The following is a 27,473-nucleotide window of genomic DNA, read 5'->3' as shown; positions in this document are numbered from 1 at the left end:
CCAGAGGTCATGCAGATCCATCTCTGCAATCCGGTCTTGCACCGCTCGGGAGAGCTCCCCCGTCTGCGGGAAGCGTTGGACAGACCTATCTATAGCTGAGTCGAAAACCATATTTAGGTCTCCCCCCAAGACTACATGGCGATCGGGCGAGGCAGTGACGTCCACCAACACTGATTCCAGGAAACGATCCTGGTGGTCATTCGGGCTGTAAACGGAGCCAACCGTGAAGGAGATACCCCCAAGCCGCATGCGATACACTAGGAGCCTCCCCTTCTGCTCGGCATATTTGTACAATACCTCGCCCCTGAAGGAGCTGGCTAAAAGAATGGCTACACCCGCAGTCTTGGTCGCCGCCGAAGAGAAGAATTGGGTGGGGAACTTGGCGGAGCGCAGCCTGTGACAATCTTTGGAAAGTAAATGAGTTTCCTGCAAAAGGCAAATGTCCGCTTGCGTCCCCTCTAGCAGGGAAAGGATCGCCCTACGCTTCACAGGGTTGTTCAGACCCTTAACATTAAGGGTCACCACCTTCAAGGACGGCATCGCTCCCAGGGGATCGAAGCGCTATGCAGCAAGCGAGGGATCAGTGGAGGGGGCGCGCGGGGCAGGAGCGCAGGGAAGGCCAGGACCGGCCTCACGTGTGCTTGGGCATTATCAGACGGGACCCCACCAACAACAAAACAACACTTACGCCCTCCCAAAACCAACCCATGGCAACTAGCCAAAACCACAAACAAATAAAAACACCCCATTGTCTCAGTCCAGCCCGGACGGGCAAGTCTGTAGAAAACAATCAAGTGGACGTTCAGCCACTCACCTCCAACCGTTCCCTCCCAACCCTCAGCCCCAACCCAGCATCGTAGAAGCTAAGCATCTCTCCCGCCGGAGTGAAATCAGGCCGTCAAGGCCACGCCGATGGTGTCAGGCAAGTTCCTGGCCGCCGTTCTCAGGGCTTCCTCCATATCTGCCCTGATGGTAGGGGAATCAGGGCGACTCACAGTCGCTGACGATCTTCTCCTCGTCGATCTCCGCCGATTCCGTCTCTCCGAGCGCCTCCACGTGGGCGTCGCTCCGTCTTCCTCCGTGGCCGTGAGTCCCAACACCCCACAGATGTCCTGGAGAGAGCGCAGCTGGTGTAGCACTCCGTTCCATCGAAAGATGAGGCGGAAGGGGTGACCCCAGGAGTAGGGCGTCTCGTGCTCCCGCAGAAAGTCTGTAGCAATCCGGAAGGACCTGCGCTTCTGCAGCGTGATGGCGGACAGGTCCTGATAGAGCGCCACAGGCCGCTCTCTGAAAGTGAAAGGCTGCTTCCTGCGGGCCTCCGCCATGATGCGCTCCTTCAAGGGGAAATCAGGCAAGAACGCCAGAATGTCCGGTGGGGGTGCTGAAGACTGGCGCTGTCGGCCCACTCGGTGCGCTCTGTCTATGCGGATCGGGAATTCTGCGTCCTCTCCCAGAATCTCCCGGAACAAGTCCTGTAGATAGGCCACCAGATCCGTCCCCTCGTCCGCTGACGGGACACCCCGCACCCGGATGTTGTTCCGTCTGGACCTGTTCTCGAGGTCCTCAGAGTGGGCCTGGAGCTCGACACACTGCTCTCGGAGACGGAGAACGTCCTGCTGGAGATGGACTATCTCCTCGTCACGGCGCTGGGCCGCCGTTTCCACCGTGTCAACACGCTCACCGAGGCCCTCCACCTCCTTGCGCACTTCTCGCACCTCGCTGGCCACCTCCTTCTTTAGCGTTTGGAAGTCGTCCTTGAGGGAGCTAAATAAGTCCTCCATAAAGGACCTCGTGACCGGTGGTTCGCCTCCAGTTGCGTCTGCCGAGGCCCGGGAGGACCCCGGCGACGGCTGCGTCCTGTCCCTTAGCTGCTGGGCCCTGCTGAGCATGTCCGGCAGAGTGCGATCGCCCCTTCTCGAGCCTCCTCTCCCAGTCATCGTGGCCACTGCAATGGGCAAGGTTCAGGGCCGGCCGCTGTAGATGCGTTCAGTCGCCTGCGGGCACCAGATGTGAGACCCCGCCGAGGACAAGGGTGCTGCGTCACAAGCGACAAAATGGCGGCTCAGGCCGGGGCGAGACAATCGTTGTACCGACCAAGGTGGCAATCAGGGGGGCCAAAGTCAGGGCCTTTCAGAAGCGCACCCCTTGGGCGATCGGGACATGAGCCAATGCGAAAGTGGGCACCTGCCCGCCAAAGGCACGGGTGGAGGTCGCCAGCTCCAGCTCCTCAGGGAGAAGATGGCGGCAGGGCGGGCCCAATAGAGCGGCCTGTGCTGGCGAGACGGTCGGCGACCCCCGGGGCACAATAAGCAAGGAAAGTCCACAGCTAGTGTCTCACAGTTCCGCCAGTGGGTTCGCCCAGGTCGGCTGCCGTTTAGATGCCTCCGTCCCTCTCCGCCAGGTCCAGGGCCCACGCCGCGCCATGCACCGTTGTCGGTAGCGAGGGGCCAAAGTGCCAGCGAAGGTCCAGGGTCTGCTGCGCGTCGGTGGTACCGGTCACGTAGGCTTCGGCCGGGGAGTGCCGTTATTCTCCGGAGCACGTCGGGACCGAACACTCGGGATCACCAGCTTTCAGCACCAGGCCCAGCCGAGGCGCCTGGACAGCACTGCAATACGCTCCGCCTCCCAGGCTCTCCTCCGTGCTCCGAACTTTAAGCAAACTTTCGGGGTACTTCCCCCGGGGCGATAGGAGTCAAAGTAGTATCAATAGGTGCACCAGGAACTCCGACACATTCCTCTCACCCGCAAAGCAGCCGCGGGGGGAGAGAAGCGCTGAAATCGGGGCTCGAGCTGAGCCGGGCCGGAGGAGCTACGGGAGGAAGCGTCCGCTCACCCCGCCATCTTGGCCACGCCCCAGGTGTAGCAATTTTTAAGACCTACTGGTCCGTTCTGGCAAGTGAACTTAAGCTGGAAAGTAATAGGTGTTTTCTTCATTCAGAAAGAGAATGAGCAATAAAGGTGCCTTTAAATTTTTTTTTCATCTTGACACATTTGCTGTCTGTACAAGGACTGACGTTCAAATGTCAGTTTGTCTTTTTACTAACTGTTGCCTATATTATCCCAGTAAATGGTGTTTACTTTTCTTTCTCTTACCACAGTTGGAGGTCTTTGTCAAGTGAGCTGTCATTATGAAACAATGGGCTGTAAATGTCGGTTTTTTTGTGACACCAAAAATGTAAATAGCTTGTAAATGAATAGTACAAACATATTTCAAAATATATCGGAAATTACGAAAACATTTTTATGTTGTAATTCAGACGTGTGATGCAAACAAAGATTTAAATAGGAGCAAAACAATCAGAACATCTTAGTTAGTAATGAGCAAACGACAAATATTTGCAGAAACTCAAATTCCAAACATTGTACACAATATCGTTTTATCAGCAAAACCGCATGTCAGCGGGAACGTTTGTGGCCATTTCAATGGAAAATATGCTGATTGAAAATGAGTGTGCTACCACTTCATGCTTTAGTTATGTATTTATTAAAAGTGATCATTTTTAAACATGATTTAAGAAATAATCCTGCCCCCGCCTTGATGACAATGCTGATAATGAAGCAAGTCAAGGGTCTTGTGCATCCTATATGTGGCTAGAATTGTATTATATATGGCACAAAAAATGTAGTCTAATTAAATAAACAAGAGTTTTTTTTACAGCAGACATGAGAAACTCATGTATTTGAAGGTGCTCTCAGATGTGATAATGAAGAAAATATCGGCTCTGTGAATTAATTATTTGCCCAGGATCACATAATTTGAAACAGGTTTATGGGTGAAGAGCATTACAATTAGGTTGCGTATTTAAGTCACTAAACTTGCATGTCTAATAACATTTTTGTGATTTTTCGAGGCCTGGAAAGTGAATGGGACAAGCATGCAAAAAGCATAAGGAGAAACCCCTGCTTCACATTCACTCAACGTAACCATTTACGCCAAATATATTGGACACCAAAGCAGGTGGCTAAGATGTATTCTGACACTTCAGACACCTGCCCACACTGCCTAGTGCCCTACACAGACTTCATACCTGATCACACCTAACAACCACACTACAGACACTCATGGGGAGACATATCACACCAGAAAGCAAAACTCACCTCCTACCATGCCCACCGAAACATAGACCCACACCGAAATGTATTGACCTAGTCCGGGCTGAACGCACAATAGCTATGATGTGGAATTTGGTACCCTAACACCCCCGCCCCTCCTCCCTCACCCCCCTGTCCCCTCTGCCACCGGTATTCAGCAATAGATAAGGGACACGGAAAAATGGACCAGAAGAGAGACAGGCGCTCTGTCAAACGGGGGGCAAATCAGCGCCACAGGACTGGACCGCTGGGAAATGCTCCTGGCCGCGGTACAAGCTAAGACCGAGAAGAAACCACCTTAGGGGACGCAAGCACAATGTGTACTCGTAACAAATTACGCATATCTGGAATAGTACGTTTGGTGTACTTAGTGCCACTCTGGCTATATTGTCAGTTCCTCAAATTTTGTCAAAGGAGAGCCAAGAGGCTCCGTCTCCCCATCCTCACACCTCTTAAAGAGGGAGGGCTATAAAGTAATCATTTCTAACAAGGACCAGAGACTACCCTCATCCAAAAAGGAAGATAAAGTTAGCTTATTTATGAAAGGATATGTGGGAAGATCAATATACTCTTCGTTATCTTGTCTTCAAATTGATAACTAAGCTGCATACCATACCCTGGTGTCTGCTTCATAGGCACCCGTGAATGTATTTAAGATCTCAAATGTAAATTACAAGCTAAAAGTTCATGCTCTCATTGCTCAACCTTCATCTATTTTGTATAGTGCCGTTTCTGCTTGGATCTCATGAATTTATCCTTCTTGAAAGAGAAAAACCTAAAGCAAGTTTGCAGTCTTTAATGCTAGCCCAGTCTCAAAAGCTGACTTACAGCCCAATTCATATAGCTATATTGCGCTCGCAAAGGGCCAGATTCTGAGAATCTGGCCCTTTGCGAGTGCGATTTTTGCATTTGGGATTCATCATCCCAAATGCAAAAATCGCTATTAGCGAAATCGCATATTTGCGAGGAATTGGATTTAAGGAATCTCTATTAGAGATTCCTTAAATGCATTCATCGACCAATTGGAAATTGCGATTTCGCAATATTTGGTCGCTATTTACCACGAAGTCTGACTTCTTGGTAAATAGCGAAAAAATAGTAAAAAGCACTTTAGTGCATTTTTTTCTGTTGCATGTTACACACACACATGTCCTTTGGACGTGTGTGCGCAACACCTGTTTAAATTTGCATTTCAGGGGTGCTACAGGGTGTACTTTGGACACCCCTGGCACCCTTGAAATCGCTATCTTATTTGCGATTAGCTAATTGCTGAATGAATGGGGAGTTATTCCTTATTTGCAATTAGCAATTTGCTAATCGCAAATAAGGAATGTGTAGGAATCGCAATTTATTTTGCTATTCCTACATGAATCCCGTTTTCCGAGTCTGTAATAGCGATTCCTTATGAATCGCTATTAAAGACTCGCAAAACGGGTCTTTGATGAATCTAACTGTAAGTCAGAAAGGCTTCTAAGCCAGGTAGGCACCACTAAGATCAAGGTGAGCAAATTAATGGCAACAATTTGGCAAAGATGACTGCAAAGGTAGAGTATCCATGGGATAAAATGGCAAGAGTTCTGAAATCATATATTTATTTTATTTATTTGCAAACTTATACCGCGCTAGGAATCGACTCCCGAAGGAGTATCTCCGCGCCTCTGGCATCATCTGTGAGCAAAGAAGACCTAATCATATAACATTCCTCCCTAGATAGATGGCCTAGTACTGAAAGAGAAACGTTTTAAATTTTTTCCTGAAAGGAAGGTGTTCTCTGCATAGTCTGATTTCCATGGGGAGACCATTCCACAACTTCGGGCCCGCCACCGACAAGGCCCTTCCCCCTTGTCTTGTCTTCTTAAACCTGGGGACACATAGCAATTCTTGATCTCCTAATCTAAGAGATCTGGAGGGGACATATATATTAAACTTTTTAGCCAAGTAGTCGGGGCCTTTCCCTGTGAGACACTTGTGAATGACACAGCATGTTTTAAACATCACCCTCTGTTTCACTGAGAGCCTGTGAAGTTTGGTTAACAGGGGTTTGGATGGAGTACGAGCAGGGACATTAAGAACAAGGCGTGCAGCGGTGTTTTGCACAACCTGTAATCTTGCAATAATCCCCTCGTTGGCGGCTAGCAGCAATCCATTGCAATAATCTAGTCTACTCAACACGAGCGACTGTACCAAAGTTCTTCTGGTGGTATCAGGGAGCAGGGGGAACACTTTCCTGAGAAGCCCAATAACATGGAAACAGGAGCCAACCACTTGGTTTCCATGTTGTTTCAAGGCGAGCTCCTGATCCAATATACCTTAGGGAATTGTGCATCACTGCAGAGTTAAATAGGTAATAATTTTTTTATATGGTGGCTTTGGAATACCCCCACAAGAGAAGACTCCTTACACTCCAAATTGACAAAACCCCATTAGCTGTCAAATATGAAAAGATAGCACTCATTAGATTTTGTCCCCAAATACTTCAGTGTATTCATGTGATGCATCTAGTAATTCACCTGGCTTGCACAGGGAGAACGCCTAGGAGTATCAACAGAAGACTCCAGCTTTGGATGAATGAGCCAACATTCTTAAGAAAAGAACCATAATAGAGCCATAATTCAAACAAACAATTATGGCACAATGGATGCAGAATTTTCCACGTGAATTCAGCCATAGACTGTATTAAATAACTGAATTGAAAAATTATGTCCAGGCATATAGAGGCTTCCCACATATTCAAATTTGGCTCCGCTGATAAAATATGTGGCATGTGATAGAAAAGGGGGATATACATTTCTTCAACTAAAATGACTAATAACACATTAATAATGTTAGAGAAGGATACTGAGCCTCACTTGGGAACGTTAAGGACCCATCCAGTGTTCATTCATTCTAATAGTGCAGCCAGTTCGCTTTGCTTCTGTCAGTTTATATCTAGACTCCAAAAGCTAAGTGAACAGTACAGGTCAACTTTACTTACCTATAATCAAAGGTTTGCAGCTTGACACTTTGCATATTCACATTCTTTGCACTGTACTGCAGACAAGGTCTAGGTCTGAAATTCTTCGTGTTTTTAAGGTTTTGCTTGGCTTCAAGAATGATTATAAATAACTCATTATTACATCACACTGAAGCTGACAATACACTGTTACACATATTCCAACTTCGATTATAGAGCTTCAATGGAACTTTAGCGACTGAGAAGTGCGTTTCAACAACACAATCTGAGCCGGTTCAAAGGCAAACAGATGAAACATTTGGTGTTACCATTTCATGGTGGAGTTCTACAGCTAAGTAGTTATCATTGTGGTCTTTTTCTGTAAATACCTATTAAGATCTCAGTGAACCGCTAGATCAAGAGGACACGGTCTCATGCTTGTGTAAGGTAGTACATGATGCACAAGGCTATGAGCCCAGAAGTGCATGGAAGCACCATACGGATGTTTCAGTAGCTAAAAACAAGAGAACCTATGCCCAGAATAACAGATTATGTCCTGAAAGAGAAATGGGGGAGGGTGGAAGTAGACCATGTAAAGAGCTCTTGTAAAGAACTTGCTCATTAACATGAACAACCCACCTGGAAAATTAAGTGTATTGGTATAGGAATCAATAACTGCAGATGGTAAAATAAAAGGGTTCTCGCAGCATGTTCTTGAAACAGTTGACTACATGTGTAGAATGCTGCTTGAGCCAAACTCTTGAAGCGAGAGGTCCTGTATTAATCAAGAGATTTCTCCACCATGAACTTGAGGACACGTTGGTAGGGTTAGCTTATAGGCATTCACAATTACACAAAGCACAAGTCCAAAAAACAGAGCCAGTTAACTTCTTGTTTAGACTAACTCCTCCTATGTTTCAAAAGAGAACGATTTTAGTCTCTTTCAGACCGAGTGCAGCACAGAAAACTAGAAAATGTTCACAATGCAAACAAGACCACGAAGGACATCTGCAGTCTTTGCCACGAAGAAGGGATGAAAGAAATGTGCTTATTGTTTCACTGCAGTGGTATCACAACTTTTGGAACAGCGATATGAATGCAGCAAGCACCGGAACGTTGTCAGCTACAACACTTTTTCAACCACAAAACATTTTTAGTACAGATGAAGGTGTACGGGGCTACGTCATTGTGAAACAATCTGTGCTGGTGTATTGAAGGTCCAGGGGTCAAGTTTTCTATGTCTGCCCATTGATCAATGCTTTCAAAAGAAAATGTGAATAGTGGCAAAAGAAGACATCCTAAACCAGAAAGCAAGGCTGTAAAGAAAACTTATGTTGGGTACATTGGAAGACCTAGCAGTACCAGAGAATACAGGCTACGGGATGTATGACGGTACCACGCGTACTTTTACAACGCGTACCGTTACAACGCTACTTTTTACAAGCAAGACGTTACGACTTGCGTGGAGGGGCGCTGGATAGTAAATTTTTTTATTTACTATTCCAACTCCAGTCCCCGTGGACTCTAGGGAAGGAGTTGGATAGTAAATTAAACTATTTACTATCCTGGAGCGCCCCCCAGCGCAAGTCGTTCTAACGGCTTGCGTGGTAAAAGTAGCGTGGTAACAGCACCGCGTTGTAAAAAATGCGTGCTAACCGGTGTATACCCAGGCTACGTAACTAGTAGGAAAACTCAATAGCTACTAAGTGGCCAACACAAACGGCCATTTAGGAGACATTCCTGAAACTATGGAATTTGTTCTGCAAGAAGCAATATTCTTCAGCCAGTAGATGGGTATATCAAAAGGTTTTTCAATGCAGATTTTAGGTGAATAGAGCTGGGATATTGTGCTACTAACACTGTGCTCTCCAATTTAAAAGCATTCACCACCAAGGGGGTGTACCAAGAAATTAAGTGCAGTGAATGCAATGAAGGCAAATAGCCTGTGCCAATCAATCTAGTTCAGAGTAGGTCTGCTGCTCAAAAAAGCTTCTGCAGTATTGTGCCAATTTTCACTGGCACTTTAGTTACTAAAGGAAAAAATACATGCACAAAATGATTAAGAGCCCACTAGATTAATGACTGAAGAACAAATTGGCAGCCCCATACTGCTCAGTAGGTACAAACTGGACAGAAAAGTTCAATTTTAAATGATATAAATTATGACATTTCATGTCTGGATGTTTTTGAATGGCCAATATTGAAAACAAAATTAATAACAGTTCACTTGATAGTAAATTGCATTGATTTCTAACAATATTTTAGATTTAACATTCTGGCATTTTACCTTAAAGTGCTGATTGTTGTGAGGGTTTATTCTGAAGCAGGAAACCAAGCAATCAATCATCAAATCTACATCGGCATTCTGATTGCCTGCACCTCTGGAAAACGGCTTGGTGGGATTAAAGAGTAGGGTCTAATTCAAAATATTAAATAAAGACATACATTTAATCAATGTGGCTGAAGAAAGAACAGCTTTCTTAAACGTTAGACTATCTTAATGAGAGAATATCACTGAATGTATGCATTCATGGAATACAAAACTTACAACGAATGGGATATCGTATAGCTTTCATTCCAGTTTTTAGACCTACTACAAAACAAGCCCTTCCTTCTCTAAGCTTTTAACTAAGCAGATTAACAATTCCATCAACGTTGTTTTTTATCATGCAACCACAAGACTAGAAAGAAATGAACCAGACAAGCAGGAATCATGCCTACCTGTGATGTGGATAGATATAACATATGCTTGATCTAATGTTGCTGGCATATGCAAGCTTACACCACAGGCACCCAGTTCTCAAACAAAACTGGCAGAGAGCTAATACTTTGCTTCACAATAATAATTGGGAATTTCCCTCAGCTTTGACAGTTAATAGAGAGTAAATAGAATACTCAAGAATGTGTTTGGGCCAGTGCATCCATTTGCTAAAATATTTGACGCGATTGATATACAACTCCTACCTTCACAACCAAAGGCGGTAATTTTCTGTTGACACATGCGACAGCAATGATAAAACGTCAAGCTCAAAATCAGATTCAGCCATACAGAAACAAAAATAGTTATGTGGATAGTGCTACATTTGAAGGCCAATATAAACAATGCATTCATTTTTTGGTATGACCTAAAGACAGCTTTAGCTGAAGAAATCCCAACCAGCATAGGCAAATCGAACAGTTTTCGCCTTTGGCTGCTATTGGTTTTGTCAATAGTTTTCTCCCATGCTGTACAGCTTCCCTGATGTTGTGTTGCATGGCTAAAGAAAATAGACTTTAAAAAAAGGCACTAGAACATTGCAGCACATTATTTTGCATTAGCAACATGGTAGGGGTGGAGAGTGGTAGCAGGGTAGGGGTAGAAATGCAGGGTGACCAATGAGGGTGAAGACATTCGGGGTGTGGGGGAAGTAAGCATGGGGCGGAGGAAGCAAATGGCGGGTGGGGAGGGGAATCAGCAGGAGAGAGAGCATAGTGGAGCAGGTAAAGTAGAATCAAGCTGGTGAGCAAGCAATGGGAAAAGTAATCAGTGAGAGAGCGAGAACGTAGATGGGGAAAGCAATAGTGAGGGCAGGGGCGAGGAAGCATGTGTGAGAGGGTAATATGAAACAGGCAGAGGAAAGTACATGGGCAAGAGAGTGCAGCAAGGAGTGGAGGAAGAAGGGCACAATAGGGAGAGAGGTGGAAACGCATGTATTCTTGTGGAGTGGTTCAAGTAAAAGCAACAAGTATGTCCCTTAAAGAGCAGTGGAAGTACACTGGCAATGCTCCAGGTGACAGAGACACAAGCTGGCCACATCAAGCAATCAAATAAGAAGCAAGAAAATTTGTGAAAGGAAAGTCAACCAATAGAAAGCAATGGGCGTACTCCAAAGCCCTGTATTTCCTTGGTAAGCCCACAATATGTCTTGTAACAGACAGCGAATGCGTGGTCTGGTGGGTTCAACCTAAAAATACATACACATATTGTAGGAAACTAGCTCTGTATATACTATACCAAAGTAAGGTATAGTGTGCACAGAGTGCAGTGGAGTCCCAAAGGAAGGCAGAGATAAAAGTAGATATTAGCTTACTCTCTATTTGTGGTAGTGTGGGCGAGCAGTCATGCTTTATCAGAGGGTAGTGTTAAGTGTTTATTGTACACACTCAGGCAAAACATGATGTCACGCACTCAAAGACTGAACTTAGACCAATTTGTTTAGTAGGGTTTTTTTTTATAGAACCAAGCCAGGACTGGTATAGGTAAGCATAATAATACTTTCAAGAATAAGTGAAGTGAAGTGAAGGGGTTTTATAGAGCGCGTCTGCTGTCCGAGGGCGTCCAAGCGCTGGTAGTGGAAAAAGACTCTGAGGAGGGGAAGAGGAAGGAACAGGAGGGGATTGGTAAGAGGGAGCAGGGGGGGATTAGTTTCTGAATAAGAGTGTTTTAAGTTCTTTGCGGAAGTGCAGGAGGGTAGGGTTGGATCTAAGTGAGAAGGGGAGAGAGTTCCAGAGTTTGGCAGCGTTCAGAGAAAAGGACCTACCTCCTGCTCTAGCTTTTTTGATTCTTGGGACTACGGCGAGAAATGCATTCGTGGAGCGAAGGGTTTTACCGGGACAGTAGGGGGAGAGAAGTGAATGATTAATTTCCGGGCTCGCTCTGTGAAATGCTTGATGCGATATGCAGAGAGCTTTGAACTTTATTCTTTCTCTGACGGGGTGCCAGTGGAGAGATCTGATCCCTGCCTTGACTGACTGTCTGCGAGGGATCTGGAGGAGAGTGCGGGCAGCACAGTTGTGTGTTCTTTGCAGTTTTTCCAACACGTACTCTGGGGCTCCTAAGTATAGAGCATTGTTGAAGTCCAGCCTAGATTGCACGAGGCCCTGGATGACCACCTGCTTGGCTTCAAAGGGTAGTATTGGCAGGATTTTTTTCAACATTCGGATAATCCCGAAGCAGGTTGCAGCTGTTTTTGTTGCCTGAGTATTTAATGTGAGTTTCTTATCTAGCCATACTCCTAGGCTTTTTATATTTTCCTTCGAGTTGGCATTGGTCCCAAACTTGCGGGCCACAGCTGGTCATGGGTGGTGGGAGGAGAAGGGCCGAGGATCATAATCTCGGTCTTATCACCGTTGAGTTTTAAGGATAACTTTGTCATCCATCTTTTGACATCCTCCATGCATGCTGCCAGATTGGATTGGGGGAGCACGCTGCTTTTCTGTGTCAGGGAGACCACCAGCTGGGTGTCGTCCGTATACGATATGATTTTGATACCGTATTTTTGGACGACCCCCGCCAGTGGCCTCATGTACACGTTAAACAGCGTGGGACTCAGTGAGGAGCCCTAGGGCACACTGCAGTTTAGGGGTCGGCTTTTAGAGTAAGAATCGCCATCAAAGACCTGGAAGGTTCGGTTGCTGAGAAATGAACTCAGCCAGTCTAGGGCGTTTCCTGAGATGCCAAGATCGAAGAGTCGGAATAGCAGGGTTTTGTGGCATACTGTGTCGAATGCTGCGCTTAGATCGAGGAGGACCACTGCCACTGTCCCCCCTCGATCCAAGATCTTCCTAGTTTCTTCCGTAACGGCTAACAGTGCTGTTTCTGTGCCGTGTCTAGGGCGAAACCCTGTTTGGGAGGCGTCCAGTAGGAGGTTCTCCTCAAGGTAGTTGGTAAGATGGAGGTTGACGTACTTCTCTAAGATTTTGCTTGCCCATGGTAGCAGGGAAATTGGGCGGTAGTTATTAGGGTCTGATGGGTTGAGATTCTGTTTTTTTAACAATGCTTTCACCATTGCTTGTTTCCAGGCGGGGGGGACCACCCCTGATGAAATGGAACTGTTGAGTAAGTCCAGGAGAGTAGGAAGAATGATCAGGTTGACCATATTCATCATCTTAGGGGGTGCAGGGTCGAGGGGGGAGCCAGATGTTACCTGGAGTGCAAGAGATTTGAGTGATTCCAGGTCTAATAATGGAAATTCATTCAGGTGAACTTGCGCAGGGTGTTCAGTGGCGCATGCGGGTTGAGGTGAGACGGCTTCTGAGTTGGGGGTTGCAAATGAAGAGTGTATTTTATTTATTTTTTGGAAGAAGAACTCAGCTAATTCGTTGCAACGGGAGATGGAGTCGTGGGTTGTGATTGAAGGTGGGGGGATTTTGGAAAGGGTTTTAACTACCTGATAAATTTCTTTGGGTTTGGACCTAGCTGCCATGATTTTCTCATTATAGTAGATGGATTGAGCGGCGTTTATTTCTGTTTTATAGGCTCTGATATTTTCTCTGTATCTTTCTTTGTCAGTGAAGGCGTATCCCAGGCGCCACTTTCTCTCCATTTTTCTGCACTGTCGTTTTAATTCCCTGAGTTTGTCCGAGTACCAAGGGGCGGTTTCTCAGGCTCTTTTTAGTTTGGTTTTTCTTACGGGGAGGATGGTGTCAATGGAGTCCTCCAACCATTTGTTGAAGGTTATGCTATTTTGTTCAGAGTTTTTGGAGAGGATAGGTTTGGAATTCGAGAGAAGGTGTTGGACAGGCCACATGAAGGGCCCGCTCCCCCTCTACCCGACCAGGCCCGAGCCCGGTCCCTCAAGTGTTACACACCACCTCTCCACGTTTTCCGTCCCCTCCGGGACCCCTGCCTCTGAACATCTCGACCTCTTGGGCCCGATCCCCTACTGACCCGCGCAACCGACCTGGGCGCCATCTTGGACACTGCACCACGAGGCCGCGTGGCCTCCGATCGACCCTAACCCTGGGCCTGGCCAGGCCTCAGACATCCCGGCACCACCATCCACCCAGGAGGTGAGCGGACTACTTGGCAGGTCAATGGGAGAAAGAGGTGTCGATGGCTCTCCCCCGCCAGGTACCGCTCGCCCCCAGCCTCCCCGGGCGCTGGCTCCACCCCCCTGCTGGGTGTCTGGACTCCCTCATCCTGGACCCCCCGACCTCCAAGTGCGAGGGTCCGGACATCAAAGGGCACCAGCCCTATAACTGAGGCAGCTCCAGAGCAGGAAGGCAGTTGTATCCTGGAGTCGAGAGACGCAGAGAAGAACTCATCCTTGACGGACTACTGGCGCTGCCGTAGCCCTACCTTGTGAACTATCGTCCTGCCTGCTGGCGCTGCCGCAACCTTCGTAAACCTTCATCGTCGTCGGGACCTGCTGGCGTGGCCGCGGACCGTTTGTACCACCATCTTCATCGGGACCTGCTGGCTCCGCCGCGGACCGTCGCTACCTTCAACCACCTCGGGACCTGCTGGCTCCGCCGCGGCCCGATCATCTAGAACGCCGAGCTCGAGGATTGAGAGCTATCCATCCACCCAATTGGTAACAAGACTGTCCCGCTACCCCTTTTTCCCACCAGAGACCCGAACCGAGGGGACCCCTGAGTCCAGACCTCCTTGTATCATTTGACCGTACTCGAAGAATTGCTGATAAAGTATCGTTTAACCTTATCCTTGTGTGGTGTCCGTCTGTGGGGGGGAAGTTACTTGTCTGTACGATCGCTGGAGACGGCTCTCCCTGGAGACCTCTCCCCTTATACTCGGCCGACCCTCCCGGTCCGTCTAACATTGGTGGCCAGCGGCGCGATCCGAATCACCGCATAATCGTACAGAGAGTAGCTCACCCCACGACGAAATCACGATGACAACCAAAGAAAGCGGATCCACCGAGAAATTTCAGATGGAGAAATTGGAAGAATACAGCCATCGTGAATTAAAACAATTCTGCATCGAACTAGGTATCGCTACCACCGGTCTAAGTACCAAAGACGATTTCAAGCATGCCCTGGAGTCCTGGGCAGAAACCGGGGCCGTCAGACCCCCGGACCAAAATATCGCAGCAGTAGAAAAAGACACCGCGGCTCCCGAGGAGCGAAGAACGGGCCTCTCGCAAGACGAGATCCAGGAACGAGAAAGAACAAGACTACATGAACTAGAAATGGCCCGGCTCAAAATGGATGGTGAACTCAAGTTGGCCGAACAGAAACTGAACTTAGAACATCTGAGGCTCCGAGAAGAAAGAGAGGAAAAACAGAGACAAAGAGAGCTCGAGGAAAAAAGACTGGCATATGAGCATGAGCGCAAATTAGCCGAGATAGACTTACGCAAGCAAAACAAGGAATCAGGGGCGACCGAGCAACCCCGCACCCCGGGAGCAACAGATAAGAAGGTACACATCCCCAAGGATGTCGTCCGAGAATACTTCCGAGAGGACGACATCCAACAATGGTTCAAGGCCTACGAAATAGCTATGACCTCCCACCGGATCGATCGAAGCGACTGGGGAGCCGGTCTATGGGGGAGATTCCTCAATGAGGGCCGCGATGCCCTGCTACAGCTCCCGGACCATCTGATGACCTCCTATGACTACATGAAAGCGGCCCTCCTCACCCGCTATGGGCTCACACCCGAGATGTACCGCCAGAGGTTCAGAGACTGCACCCGCATCCCGGGTACAACTTGGGTGGAGTACGTGAACTATTTCAGCAGAGCCTTCGAGGGTTGGATCAAAGGAAGCAATGTCACAACTTACGAACAGCTCTTCAACCTCATGGTGTGGGAGCATCTGTCAAACAATTGCTTCATCGAGCTCCGGCAGCACCTCCTCGACAGCAAATTGACTGATCCACGGCAGCTCGCAGCCGAAGCTGACCGGTGGGAAATCACCAGAGTGGGCCGAAATGGGTCCTATGAACAGAACCGAAACCACCACGGTCAGCACCGTCCCCGAGGAGGAGGAGGAGGGGGCCAAGGACGAGGAAGAGACAGCGCTCCGGCCGCCCCCGCTGCCAGCACCACCCCCCCGGCCAACCGGGGCAGCACCCCGGCACGACCAGGATATAGGGCCAATGTCACGTGTCACCGATGCCAGCGAGTCGGCCACTACGCAAACGACCCAAATTGCCCACAGAACCAGAGCCCGAGACCCCGCCAGGTGGCTGCTGCTGCCCTGGGGGAAGAACAGATCTCCGAGGAACAAGAAGAATATGAGCAAGAACATCAAGAATGGGAGCCAGCCGCCATGGCTCTAGCCTGCTTAGGGGGGAAAGACATGGTCCCGCGGGTCCCCCTACCCGCTAACACCCGGAAGTACAGTCAATGGGTGAGCATCAATGGACGACGGGCCGAAGCCCTCCGTGACACCGGGGCCAGTGTAACAGCCGTCCGCTGTCACCTGGTGACCCCAGAACAGTTCCTACCAAATATTCTCTGCCCTGTCCGTTCAGCCGATAACTCGGAGAGTCTGTGTCGGATGGCCTGCGTCCCTTTCGAATGGGGAGGAGTCTCCGGCATGTTGAAGGTGACGGTCCGAGATGATGCTCCCGTAGACTGCCTCCTGGGGAATGACCTTGAAAGCTCTCCGTGGGCAGCCGTAGAACGAAGAGAACACCTGGGGATGTTAGGCATCCCGGACTGGGCGTGCGTCACCACCCGGTCCATGGCCGCCCGTGCCAATCCCCAACCCGAGGAACCTGAATGGCCGGCGCCTCCTCCCCCGGTCGCTCCAGTAGAAGATGCCGACCGTGCCGTCCCCCCAGAACCAGCTCAACCCCCGGACCTCTCTGGCCTCGACCAGTGGCCTCAAGAGGGGGGGCCCACACAGGAGCAGTTTCGCCAAGAGCAGAAGACCTGTCCCTCCCTCGAGGGACTCCGCCAACAAGCCCTCGCCCAGAGCGCAGGGGATACCTCCGGAACACATTGGGTCTATTGGGACAATGATCTGCTATACAGTGAACAAAGGATCGCGGAGTTGGGGGCCAGTCGAGTGCTAGTGGTGCCCCTCCGTTTTAGAGACTTCTTGCTAAATCTGGCCCACGATGTCCCCCTGGCTGGGCACCTGGGTCAGGATAAAACTTACAGCCGCCTAGTGACCCACTTCTTCTGGCCTAAAATGAGGAATGATGTACTCCAGCATTGCCGATCTTGCCCCACGTGCCAAGCCAGTGGGAAGAGCGGCCGCAAACTAAAAGCCCCCCTGCAACCATTTCCAGTGGTCACCACCCCGTTCGAGAGGGTCGGGATAGACATTGTGGGGCCCCTGGACCCCCGTACAGCACAAGGACATCGGTTCATCCTGGTACTGGTGGACCACGCCACCCGCTACCCCGAGGCTGTTCCCCTGCGAACTGTGACAGCCCCGGTAGTCGGCCGGGCCCTAATGGGGATCTTCTCCCGTGTGGGCTTCCCCCGAGAAGTCGTCAGCGACAGAGGCACGAACTTTATTTCAAAATATATGAAGTCCCTCTGGCAACAGTGTGGGGTCACCTACCGATTCACGACCCCCTATCACCCTCAAGGAAACGGACTCGTTGAGCGGTTCAACCGCACGCTAAAAGGGATGATTGGGGGGTTGGAAGAGCCCCTCCGTCGCCAGTGGGATGTGCTACTGCCGTGCCTCCTCTTCGCATATCGAGAAGTCCCCCAGAAGTCCCTCGGCTTCAGCCCGTTTGAACTGTTGTATGGACACCCCGTACGGGGGCCGCTCAGCCTAGTCAAGGAAGGCTGGGAAATGCCCCCTCTAAAGAACCCTCCAGATGTCTTCAAATACCTCCTAACCCTCCGCAACCAGACCCGACGATTCAGGGAGATAGCGAAAGCAAACTTGGAGGCCAGTCAAGAGGACATGAAAAAGTGGTATGACCAAAATGCCTCCTCCATCGAATTTGAACCCGGCCAACAAGTATGGGTAATGTCCCCCACCGAACCATGCGCCCTACAAGACAAGTGGACGGGGCCCTTCAAAGTAGTCGAGCGCAAGGGCCCTGTCACCTATCTCATCGACATGGGATCTTCACGGAACCCCCTCCGGGTCCTCCACGCTAATAGACTGAAACCCCATTTCGTGCGTTCAGAACTCAGCCTCCTGATGGCCACAGACAATGGAGCCGAAGAAGACTCCGAACCCCTCCCTGACCTCCTACGGACTCGGGAGAAAGACGGCTCCGTGGACGGGGTCCGACTCTCGGAGGCCCTCACCCTGGAACAACGCCAAGAATGTCGAGACCTTCTGCTGCAGTTCGCCAGCCTGTTCTCCCTCACCCCAGGTGTCACCTCCTGGTGTGTGCACGACGTGGACACGGGGGACAGCCCCCCTATCCGCGACCGGGCCTACCGCGTACCAGATCGGGTACGGGCCTGCATCCAAGAAGAAGTAACCAAGATGCTCACGCTCGGGGTCATTGAGCCCTCAGACAGCCCCTGGGCCAGCCCAGTAGTACTGGTCCCCAAAGCAGCCACCCCCGGCACCACACCGGAACTCCGGTTCTGCGTCGAATACCGGGGCTTGAATGCGGTCACCAGAACAGACGCACATCCCATCCCCCGGGCAGATGAACTAATCGACCGCATGGGAGCTGCCCGCTACTTCAGCATTTTCGACCTGACGGCGGGCTACTGGCAGATCGGCCTCACACCCCGGGCCCAAGAACGATCTGCGTTTTCCACTCCTGACGGCCATTATCATTTCAAGGTCATGCCCTTCGGCATGAAGAATGCCCCAGCAACATTTCAGCGACTCGTTAATCAGGTCTTGGCCGGACTCGAAGGATTCAGTGCCGCCTACCTAGACGACATCGCTGTATACAGCCACCACTGGTCCGACCACCTCCGCCACCTCCGAGAGGTGCTACAGGCCCTTCAGCGAGCTGGCCTCACGATCAAGGCCAGCAAATGCCAGATTGGTCAGGGGTCCGTGACCTACCTCGGACACCAGGTGGGAAGCGGCCTGGTGGCCCCTCTGCAGCTCAAGATCGCCACCATCCAGTCCTGGCAGCCCCCCATCACCCAGACCGAGGTACGCGCCTTTCTGGGACTCACGGGCTATTACCGACGGTTCGTGAAGGACTATGGTAGCATAGTGGGGCCCCTCACAGAACTCACATCCAAAAATCAACCAAAGAAGGTCAACTGGACCCCAGATTGTCAAACAGCCTTCGAACAACTAAAGGCCGCCATGTGCTCCGCCCCTGTGCTCCAGGCCCCCGACTACAGCCGGGAATTCGTCGTCCAGACGGATGCCTCCGACCACGGCATTGGGGCGGTCCTGTCTCAATTGAACCCCGAAGGCCTTGATCAACCAGTGGCCTTCATCAGCAGGCGACTCCTGCCTCGAGAGCAACGCTGGAGCACCATCGAGAGGGAGGCCTTCGCCGTGGTATGGGCCCTCAAAAAGCTCCGGCCCTATCTCTTTGGCACACACTTTCGGGTACAGACCGATCATCGACCCCTGCAGTGGCTGATGCAGATGCGGGGGGAGAACCCAAAACTACTACGTTGGTCCATCTCCCTACAGGGGATGGACTTCACTGTGGAACATCGACCTGGACAAGACCACGCCAACGCGGATGGCCTGTCACGCTTTTTCCGCCTCGACGAGGAGAGTCCCCAAGAGGATGGGTGACTCTCCCCGCCTTCAGCTGGGGGGGACGCATGTTGGACAGGCCACATGAAGGGCCCGCTCCCCCTCTACCCGACCAGGCCCGAGCCCGGTCCCTCAAGTGTTACACACCACCTCTCCACGTTTTCCGTCCCCTCCGGGACCCCTGCCTCTGAACATCTCGACCTCTTGGGCCCGATCCCCTACTGACCCGCGCAACCGACCTGGGCGCCATCTTGGACACTGCACCACGAGGCCGCGTGGCCTCCGATCGACCCTAACCCTGGGCCTGGCCAGGCCTCAGACATCCCGGCACCACCATCCACCCAGGAGGTGAGTGGACTACTTGGCAGGTCAATGGGAGAAAGAGGTGTCGATGGCTCTCCCCCGCCAGGTACCGCTCGCCCCCAGCCTCCCCGGGCGCTGGCTCCACCCCCCTGCTGGGTGTCTGGACTCCCTCATCCTGGACCCCCCGACCTCCAAGTGCGAGGGTCCGGACATCAAAGGGCACCAGCCCTATAACTGAGGCAGCTCCAGAGCAGGAAGGCAGTTGTATCCTGGAGTCGAGAGACGCAGAGAAGAACTCATCCTTGACGGACTACTGGCGCTGCCGTAGCCCTACCTTGTGAACTATCGTCCTGCCTGCTGGCGCTGCCGCAACCTTCGTAAACCTTCATCGTCGTCGGGACCTGCTGGCGTGGCCGCGGACCGTTTGTACCACCATCTTCATCGGGACCTGCTGGCTCCGCCGCGGACCGTCGCTACCTTCAACCACCTCGGGACCTGCTGGCTCCGCCGCGGCCCGATCATCTAGAACGCCGAGCTCGAGGATTGAGAGCTATCCATCCACCCAATTGGTAACAAGACTGTCCCGCTACCCCTTTTTCCCACCAGAGACCCGAACCGAGGGGACCCCTGAGTCCAGACCTCCTTGTATCATTTGACCGTACTCGAAGAATTGCTGATAAAGTATCGTTTAACCTTATCCTTGTGTGGTGTCCGTCTGTGGGGGGGAAGTTACTTGTCTGTACGATCGCTGGAGACGGCTCTCCCTGGAGACCTCTCCCCTTATACTCGGCCGACCCTCCCGGTCCGTCTAACAGAAGGCCAGACCACGACTCTAGCGGAAGTTTCGACCAATTTCTCATCTTCCGTGTTGTGGGAGTCAAGTCAAGTCAAGTCAAGTCAAGTCAAGTCAAAAAGATTTCTATAGCGCACTACATACCCAGAGGGTTTCAAGGCGCTTAGGAAGGGGAGGGGGATTATTTGTCAAATATCCACGTTTTAAGCTGCTTTCTGAACTCTAGGTGGTTCTGGGTGAGGCGAAGGTAAGCGGGGAGTGAGTTCCATGTTTTAGCAGCCAGGTATGAAAAGGATCTGCCTCCCATGGTGGTCTTGTTGATACGAGGTATAGTGGCGAGGGCTTGGCTGGAAGAGCGTAGTTGGCGGGAGGGGGTGTAGAAGGACAGTCGAGAGTTGAGGCAATCTGGTCCGATGTCGTAGAGTGATTTGTGTGCGTGGGTGAGCAGTCGGAAAGTGATTCTTTTGTTGACGGGTAGCCAGTGGAGGTCTTTAAGGTGACCAGTGATGTGTTCGTTGCGTGGGATGTCTAATATGAGTCTGGCTGAGGCGTTTTGGATTCGTTGGAGTTTCTTCTGGAGTTTAGCGGTGGTTCCTGCGTAGAGGGTGTTTCCGTAGTCCAGTCGGCTCGTGACCAGAGCATGGGTGACTGTTTTCCTTGTTTCGGAGGGGATCCAGCGAAATGTTTTTCTGAGCATGCGAAGAATGTTGAAGCAGGAAGAGGATACGGCGCTGGCTTGTCTGTTCATTGAGAGTGAGGAATCCAGGATGACACCTAGGTTCCGTGCGTGGTCTGTCGGGATGGGTGCTTTTCCGAGGGCTTCCGGCCACCAGGAGTCGTCCCAAGCAGAGGGGGATGTGCCTAAGATGAGGGTGCGGGGGGGGCTTTCTCTGTAGACCAGTTAAGGAGGATTAGATGGTGATCCGTCCAGGGTAGGGGAGTAATGGAGCCGACTGTTAGAGTGGGGCAGTTATTAAAGACTGGGTCAAGCAAGTGACCTTTGTCGTGAGTAGGTGCCTTTAATAGTTGTTGTAATTGGATCGCGGCTAGACTAGAAGCGAGCTCGCTGGCGGTGCAGTCGGTGCCGACATCAAAATGAATATTGAAGTCACCCAACAGCGTGGAGGTCGAGGAGGACATGGCAGTTTCTGCAGCGAACGAAGGTAAAGAGGAGGGAAAGTTGTTCAACGGGCATGGCGGGCGGTATATAAGAGCCCCTGTTAAGCTGTCATTAGGAGTGAGCTTGAGGCAGAAGGACAAACTTTCACAGTCCGGGATTGGGTCAGAGGTGCAGTGGCATTGATAGATAGACTTATAGATAATGGCGATGCCTCCTTTCCAGCATGGGCGGTCCCGGTGTTCGATTCGATAGTCCGATGGCAAGGCTTGAATTATATCTGGGTCGCAGTCTAGGGTTAACCAGGTTTCGGTTAAAAAGAGGACATCAGGGGATAATTCGTCTAGAAGAAGTGAGATTTCTATTTTGTGTTTTGGCATAGACCTGCAATTTAGAAGCAATAGGGTAAAGTTTTGCTGTGGCTGCTTAGATTGAGTCGTTTTTAAGTTCGCATTACAGTGTTGGCAATAGGTGGGAAGGTTAAGGGGATGATATCGGTGGAGGCAGCTATCCTTCAAGGGGGGTTTTAATGTGAAAAGGGTGGCAGAGTTATATTGCATTCTGTGAGAAGGATCAGGGGGGGTGGCCCCTGTCCCCGGCCGGACGCGAACGGGCGCAGACGGGCTTGCCTAAGGCGCTCCCGCTGCGCTCGTCCGCTGCGCTTCCGGTAGATGCACATTTTATGGTAGAGGGGAGGACGCTGGGGGGGCGTGGCCTCGAAGGGGCGTGGCCAGGGTGCACGCCGGCGATGGCGGCAGCTAAGGTTTGTTTTGACTAAAGTCCGCAACAGCGTTTAAATCGGCTGTGCGGGTTAGCAAAGTGAGGGCTTCTGCCCCAAGAGTAGGCTTGAGTAGGGTGAAGTTAAAAAACACAAAAGTAATCAAGTGACTTTCAATTTTAAAATACAACACACCTCGCGCTCCCGGCTTCCGCCTCAGGAGTGAGTTTCCAATTAGACGCTAGTTTTCAGCGTCCTTTTAAGCTGGGCGGGGGGGGGCGGGGCCTCGAAGGGGCGTGGCCAGGGTGCACGCCGGCGATGGCGGCAGCTAAGGTTTGTTTTGACTAAAGTCCGCAACAGCGCTTAAATCGGCTGTGCGGGTTAGCAAAGTGAGGGCTTCTGCCCCAAGAGTAGGCTTGAGTAGGGTGAAGTTAAAAAGTACAAAAGTAATCAAGTGACTTTCAATTTTAAAATACAACACACCTCGCGCTCCCGGCTTCCGCCTCAGGAGTGAGTTTCCAATTAGACTCTAGTTTTCAGCGTCCTTTTAAGCTGGGCGGGCAGGGGGGGTGGCGTGGCCTCAAAGGGGCGTGGCCAGGGTGCACGCCGGCGATGGCGGCAGCTAAGGTTTGTTTTGTTGTTTTGACTTAAGTCCGCAACAGCGTTTAAATCGGCTGTGCGGGTTAGTAAAGTGAGGGCTTCTGCCCCAAGAGTAGGCTTGAGTAGGGTGAAGTTAAAAACCACAAAAGTAATCAAGTGACTTTCAATTCTAAAATACAACACACCTCGCGCTCCCGGCTTCCACCTCAGGAGTGCAGTTGAATACGTTTTGAATGCAGTAGAATCAATTGGATTGGTTACAGGCAAGTAATTTGTTCCTAAAACAGTGAGAACTGCTTTTCAGTTACTTTTCAGATTACTGTGCGTGTTACTTTTCAGATTACTTGTTAAGTTACTTTTTCTACTCCGTGTGATATGTCAAGATATCACACTGGGACATTTCCAAGATAAAAGAGAAGTAAATCAGTTGTTGTACATATGTAGTTTCTTAAGGTTTCATACAAACCAACTCTACACTTAAAACAATTATCACAAGAAAGCAGTCAATGCAGTCCTATGGGAAAAAAACAATGTTTTGTTTTAACTGTAAGTACTTCGTTTTGGGAGTTGGTTTTCTGGAGTTAGAACCAGGGTTCCCCCGGGGTTAAGGATGCCCTCTCTAAGCACCCACAGCGGCACTAGGGTGGCTGAATGCAGTATGCTGAGGCCCAATGATATCTAGTGGCCGATAGGGGGCCTCCGGTTGGTGGCTGCACATTAAAAGGCCGCATGGTTGAGGGAGCAAAGCTCATGAACTTAAGCTCAGGGCAAGCGGGACCCGATTTAGCATACAAGGTGCACCCAAAGCAGCACAGGGGTGGCAGGGTGCTGTTTTGGCATCTGGTGCCCGGTTGTTTTCAATGGGGATTCTCCAGTTGCAACAAACACTGCAGGCTCGGAAACGAAGTTCTTCTGGAGGCGGTTGGGATGTCTTGGGATGCCGGGACACTGTTGGTTAGGCCACCCAAGCCCGTGGGAAGTCAGGTGCAGGAGACTCTTGACGCTGGGTTTCTCTTACCGGGTCCGGTCGCGTTCAGGGAAATCCTCCAGAAAGGGGCTGCAGGCGTCGGTTGGAGACTTGAGGTAGATCAGGGATCACCAGATCCCAGGTCAGGATTGCCAGGAGACCTCCTCGTTATGTTGGGCAACTCGAAATCTGGCCGTGGGAGTCCGGTGCAGAGTGGTGCAGACTCGCAGATTTGGCCGGAACCAGAGTCTGTTGGCGAGCAAATCCTGTGCTCACGGGAGACAGAGTCTGGTTGGGGACGGTAGGGCAGGTCCTCCGGGTACTGGGGGGCTGCTGGCCGCAGGACACACCTTGATGTAGCTGGAGCAGGTCGAGGTCGGACAGGCAGGTAGGGCTGGGGCCAAGTCAGTTGGTGTCCTCCTCCTTTTTCTTAATCAGCTTCTTCTTCAGCACGTCCCTTCAGTCCTTCTTGTTTCTTCTTGTCTGAGGAGGCAAGGTTCAGGGTTGCCGCTAAATACTAAATTTAGGGGTGTTACAGTAGGTACAGGTTGGGACCAATGGGTCCCTTCCTTAGGGTGGGTACACCCCCTATTATGCCACCCTCCAGTGAGAGTGGGGCATAAGCCTCACTCTGGTTGGCTGGGTCTCCCCATCTTAAGATGGCAGTTGTGCTTCACCTCACCTCTCCCACCTGAGGGGTGGGGCTGGCAAAAGGAGGCACAACTCTCCTCCTAAATTGGTTTTCCCACTGATTCTCCCGCCCAAAGTGGGGGTCAAAACCGGTGGGGGCCAGCTGCTGGGAGCAGCAAATAGGTAGGGTAGCTAACAAAGGTGGCAAGCCTTTGAAGCTTATCCTTCGTGGACCCTGCACACCCTGGGAGAGAAGGATTTGCACCTCGACCTGGGATGTGTTTTGTTTCAGGACCCCAAGAGCGGCAGGCTCTTTACCCAGGGGTCCAGAAACATGTATTGTGGTGGCAGCTGGTGAACACGTTTTTCAGGGGGTATCTCTAAGATGCCTTCTGAGTGCATTTTTCATGAAATCCCACACTGGCACCAGTGTGGGTTTACTGAGCTGAGAAGTGTGATGCCAAACTTCCCAGTTTTTAGTAAAGCCTTTATGGTGCTGTGGAGTTCGTAATGACAAACTCCCATTACACATACTCTTTGGCTTTACTGACTTACAATGTCAAAAAATGGACTTAGACTCTGCAGGCGCACAGGGCTCATGCACCTGTACCCTCTCCACTGGTATATCTCACCCAGCTAGAGGGGTGGCTGACCTGTGCCAGTGGACTGTAGGCATGGCAACAGGGAAGTTTCCAATGTCGACTCTTACCTTTGCTCAGCACCATAACACACAGCCTGCAATGGCAGTGTGTGTGTGTTAAGGTACAGGACCACTAAGGGTGGCACAATAAGTGTTGCAGCCCTTAGACGCCTTTCCTGGTCACAGTGCCCTAGGTACTTAGGGTACCTCTTACAAGGGAATTACATGTGGCCAGAGATTTGCCAATTGGGTTCTGTAACAGTACAGTTTAGAGAGGAACCCAGGGCACATTCACAGTACATCAACATTTGGCAAAAAGTAGGGGGCAACCATGCAAAAAGGGGCATTTTTCTACACATATGAAATGGTTACTTAAGTAAATAGTCCTGGTTCCTCATCGTAGAAATGTTCACTGATGTCATGAACAAAAATTCCCTGTTTGTGTATATATATATATATATATATATATATATATATTCAATGAAAAAACCATAGGTTATAGGCCATATATAGTTAGGAATTAGCATTTACAAAACCTTATTTTACTCGCATAAAACCATTGAAATTCCATATATAGTTAGCTAACTATAAGCGCTAACTATATATCGCGCACCCGCAATCCACTGCTGATGATGTCACATATTACATCATTCATGACATGGTCAGTGACATCACTGATGACATCACTGATGACATCTCAAATGACATCACTGATGACATCACTGATCACAACATCCAGTGATTGTATGTGTCTGTAAAGTTTAAATATGTTTTACATATTGAAGAATGAGTGGATGTATAAGTGTCTAGATGAAGAATTTAGTAGGTGCATGACTGACTGTATGAAAGAGTGATTAAATGTGTCTCACTGAGTGCATGGGTTAGTGACTAAACTGTCTTAATTTGTGCATCAGTATGTTTGTTGTTGTGTAAGCTGCTGCATGTGTTGATCAGTAGCTATAAGAGTGGCCATATGGGTTATTGATTGGTTGCCCAAGTATTTGAATGGGAGGCTGAGTGTGTGTGTGGGTGGCTGGGAGGTGCGTGACTCTGTGCATAGATGTGTAAGCAGTTGATTCACTAGGAGTATGAGTTCAAGAGTGCATGTGGAAACAGCTATATGGGCGGTTGACTGTGCATGGGTGTGTTGGTGAGTGAATGGATTTCTCATTGCTACATGTGCAAGTAAGTACGTATGTAAAACACAATACATGTGAGAGTTGACATATATAAATAACTGAACATAAGAGCCAGTGAATGTGTGAGTGGCTGTATCGATCACTGTGAGCTTGTATCAGGGATTATATAAGAGAGTAAATATGTGTTATTATATGTTTGAATAAGTAAGATGTGTATAACTGTATAGTTGAGGAAATGGAGGTGTGATTGATTCTTTGCATGACTGACTAGGTGTGTGAGTAACTCCATGGATGAGTGACAGTCTGTGAGTGTCTGTTTATACTGAGTGTATGTAAGGTTATATTAGAGTCTGAAGAGGTTCATTGTATTATCACATGAGTGATGTGATCAGTGATGACAAATGAGATGTCATCAGTGATGTCATTTGAGTTGTCATCAGTGATGTCATTTGAGATGTCATCATTGATATCATTTGAGTTGTCATCAGTGATGTCATTTGAGATGTCATCAGTGATGTCATCAGTGATGTCACTGACCATGTCATGAATGATGTAATATGTGACATCATCAGCAGTGGATTGCGGGTGCGCGATATATAGTTAGCGCTTATAGTTAGCTAACTATATATGGAATTTCAATGGTTTTATGCGAGTAAAATAAGGTTTTGTAAATGCTAATTCCTAACTATATATGGCCTATAACCTATGGTTTTTTCATTGAATTTTCAAGGTTTTGTAAATGCAAATTCCTAACTATATATCCACTATAACCTATGGTTTTTTCTGTGAATTTCATTGGTTTTTTAATAGCAAATATGAAAAGCTTTAAAATGTCAAGTACGTGATAGATAAAAACATTTTCGTATTTATGCACGCTGATGTGCTTTGAACGCTGCCCCCCCCCCCCCTCCCCTCTTTTGCCTTTGTTAGTACTCTCTCTTTGCAGATACAGAAGGGTAGTTAACGCAGGCCTTTACCCCCGTTGTAATCCGTCGTACCTCCTTGTCTCTCCATTTGATTGATTGTTGTCCAAGCATTTACTGTTTTAGAATTGGTTCTCTTTGGATCATTCTCTATTTACAAACAAGCACAAAGTCGCAATACTCTGTTTAGTCTTTGCAGATAGTGAAAAATCGTGTAAAAAAATAAAAGTAATCGAGCAAAATCAGTAGGCCACTAATTGGATCTCTTTTTGACCTCGCTAAAATAG

The 27,473-nt window shown here is 49.7% G+C and overlaps 1 protein-coding gene across 6 annotated transcripts in view; it reads right to left on the bottom strand.

Annotated features, from left to right (window-relative positions):
- NF1 (neurofibromin 1) overlaps positions 1–27,473 on the bottom strand; it is a 2,008,692-nt gene that overhangs the window by 1,530,181 nt on the left and 451,038 nt on the right. For all 6 annotated transcript variants that reach the window (XM_086954827.1, XM_086954826.1, XM_086954830.1 and 3 more), the window contains exon 10: positions 9,312–9,440. In XM_086954827.1, the coding sequence (XP_086810953.1) occupies positions 9,312–9,440 (129 nt within the window). The remainder of the gene's footprint in view (positions 1–9,311; positions 9,441–27,473) is intronic.

This window comes from Lissotriton vulgaris, chromosome 2_1, assembly GCF_964263255.1.
Source record: "Lissotriton vulgaris chromosome 2_1, aLisVul1.2, whole genome shotgun sequence".
Taxonomy (NCBI): Eukaryota; Metazoa; Chordata; class Amphibia; order Caudata; family Salamandridae; genus Lissotriton; species Lissotriton vulgaris.
Note: the sequence above shows the minus strand (reverse complement) of the source record. Positions and strands in the feature narration are given on the sequence as shown.